The sequence below is a fragment of the Physella acuta genome, unplaced genomic scaffold (genome assembly GCF_028476545.2).
Source record: "Physella acuta isolate Inbredline_101_S28 unplaced genomic scaffold, ASM2847654v3 ptg000224l, whole genome shotgun sequence".
In the NCBI taxonomy this organism is placed as follows: Eukaryota; Metazoa; Mollusca; class Gastropoda; family Physidae; genus Physella; species Physella acuta.
In genome coordinates, this window is record NW_026731743.1 from 492,501 (window position 1) to 493,244 (window position 744).

Here is a 744-nt window from a genome sequence, read left to right on the forward strand (position 1 = left end):
GATGGTGATGTTACAGATGGTGAGGTTACAGATGGTGTCGTTACCGATGGTGATGTTGCAGATGGTGAGGTTACCGATGGTTATGTTACCGATGGTGATGTTACAGATGGTGAGGTTACAGATGGTGTGGTTACCGATGGTGATGTTACCGATGGTGATGTTACAGATGGTTATGTTACCGATGGTGATGTTACAGATGGTGATGTTACCGATGGTGATGTTACAGATGGTGATGTTACCGATGGTGATGTTACAGATGGTGAAGTTACAGATGGTGGTGTAACAGATGGTCATGTAACAGATGATGGTGTGACAGATCCGGATACTCAACCGACTACACCATCAAATGAAAATAGCGGGAAACTAGGAAATGGTGGTGGTGGGAAGGGTAGCGGTGGTGGTGGTGGTGGGAAGGGTAGCGGTGGTGGGGGAAAGGGGGGCGGAGGTGGTGGGAAGGGGGGCGGTGGTTCAAATGTTGGACCAAACAGGACAACCAGACCACCCAAGACAACCAGACCACCCAAGACAACCAGACCACCTAAGACAACCAGAGCACCTAAGACGACTGTTGCCCATACGACTCACCAGACAACCGCTAAAGTGACCACGACTCTCAACAACACCATCACGACATCAGCCGACCCGTTTCTTTGGGGTGTCGACAAAGTTGCCGATTACAAATCTCCAAACGGCAGCATCTTGGCGTCCACTCTTTTGTATAAGCAGTACCAATGGCAGGCTTAA

At 49.7% G+C, this 744-nt stretch overlaps 1 protein-coding gene across 1 annotated transcript in view; it reads left to right on the top strand.

Annotated features, from left to right (window-relative positions):
• The window catches only part of LOC131937869 (dentin sialophosphoprotein), a 7,118-nt gene extending 6,374 nt beyond the window's left edge, over positions 1 to 744 (top strand). Inside the window, exon 9 of the mRNA XM_059295562.1 lies at positions 1 to 744. This exon is cut by the window's left edge and continues 725 nt beyond it. Within this exon, the coding sequence (XP_059151545.1) occupies positions 1 to 744 (744 nt within the window).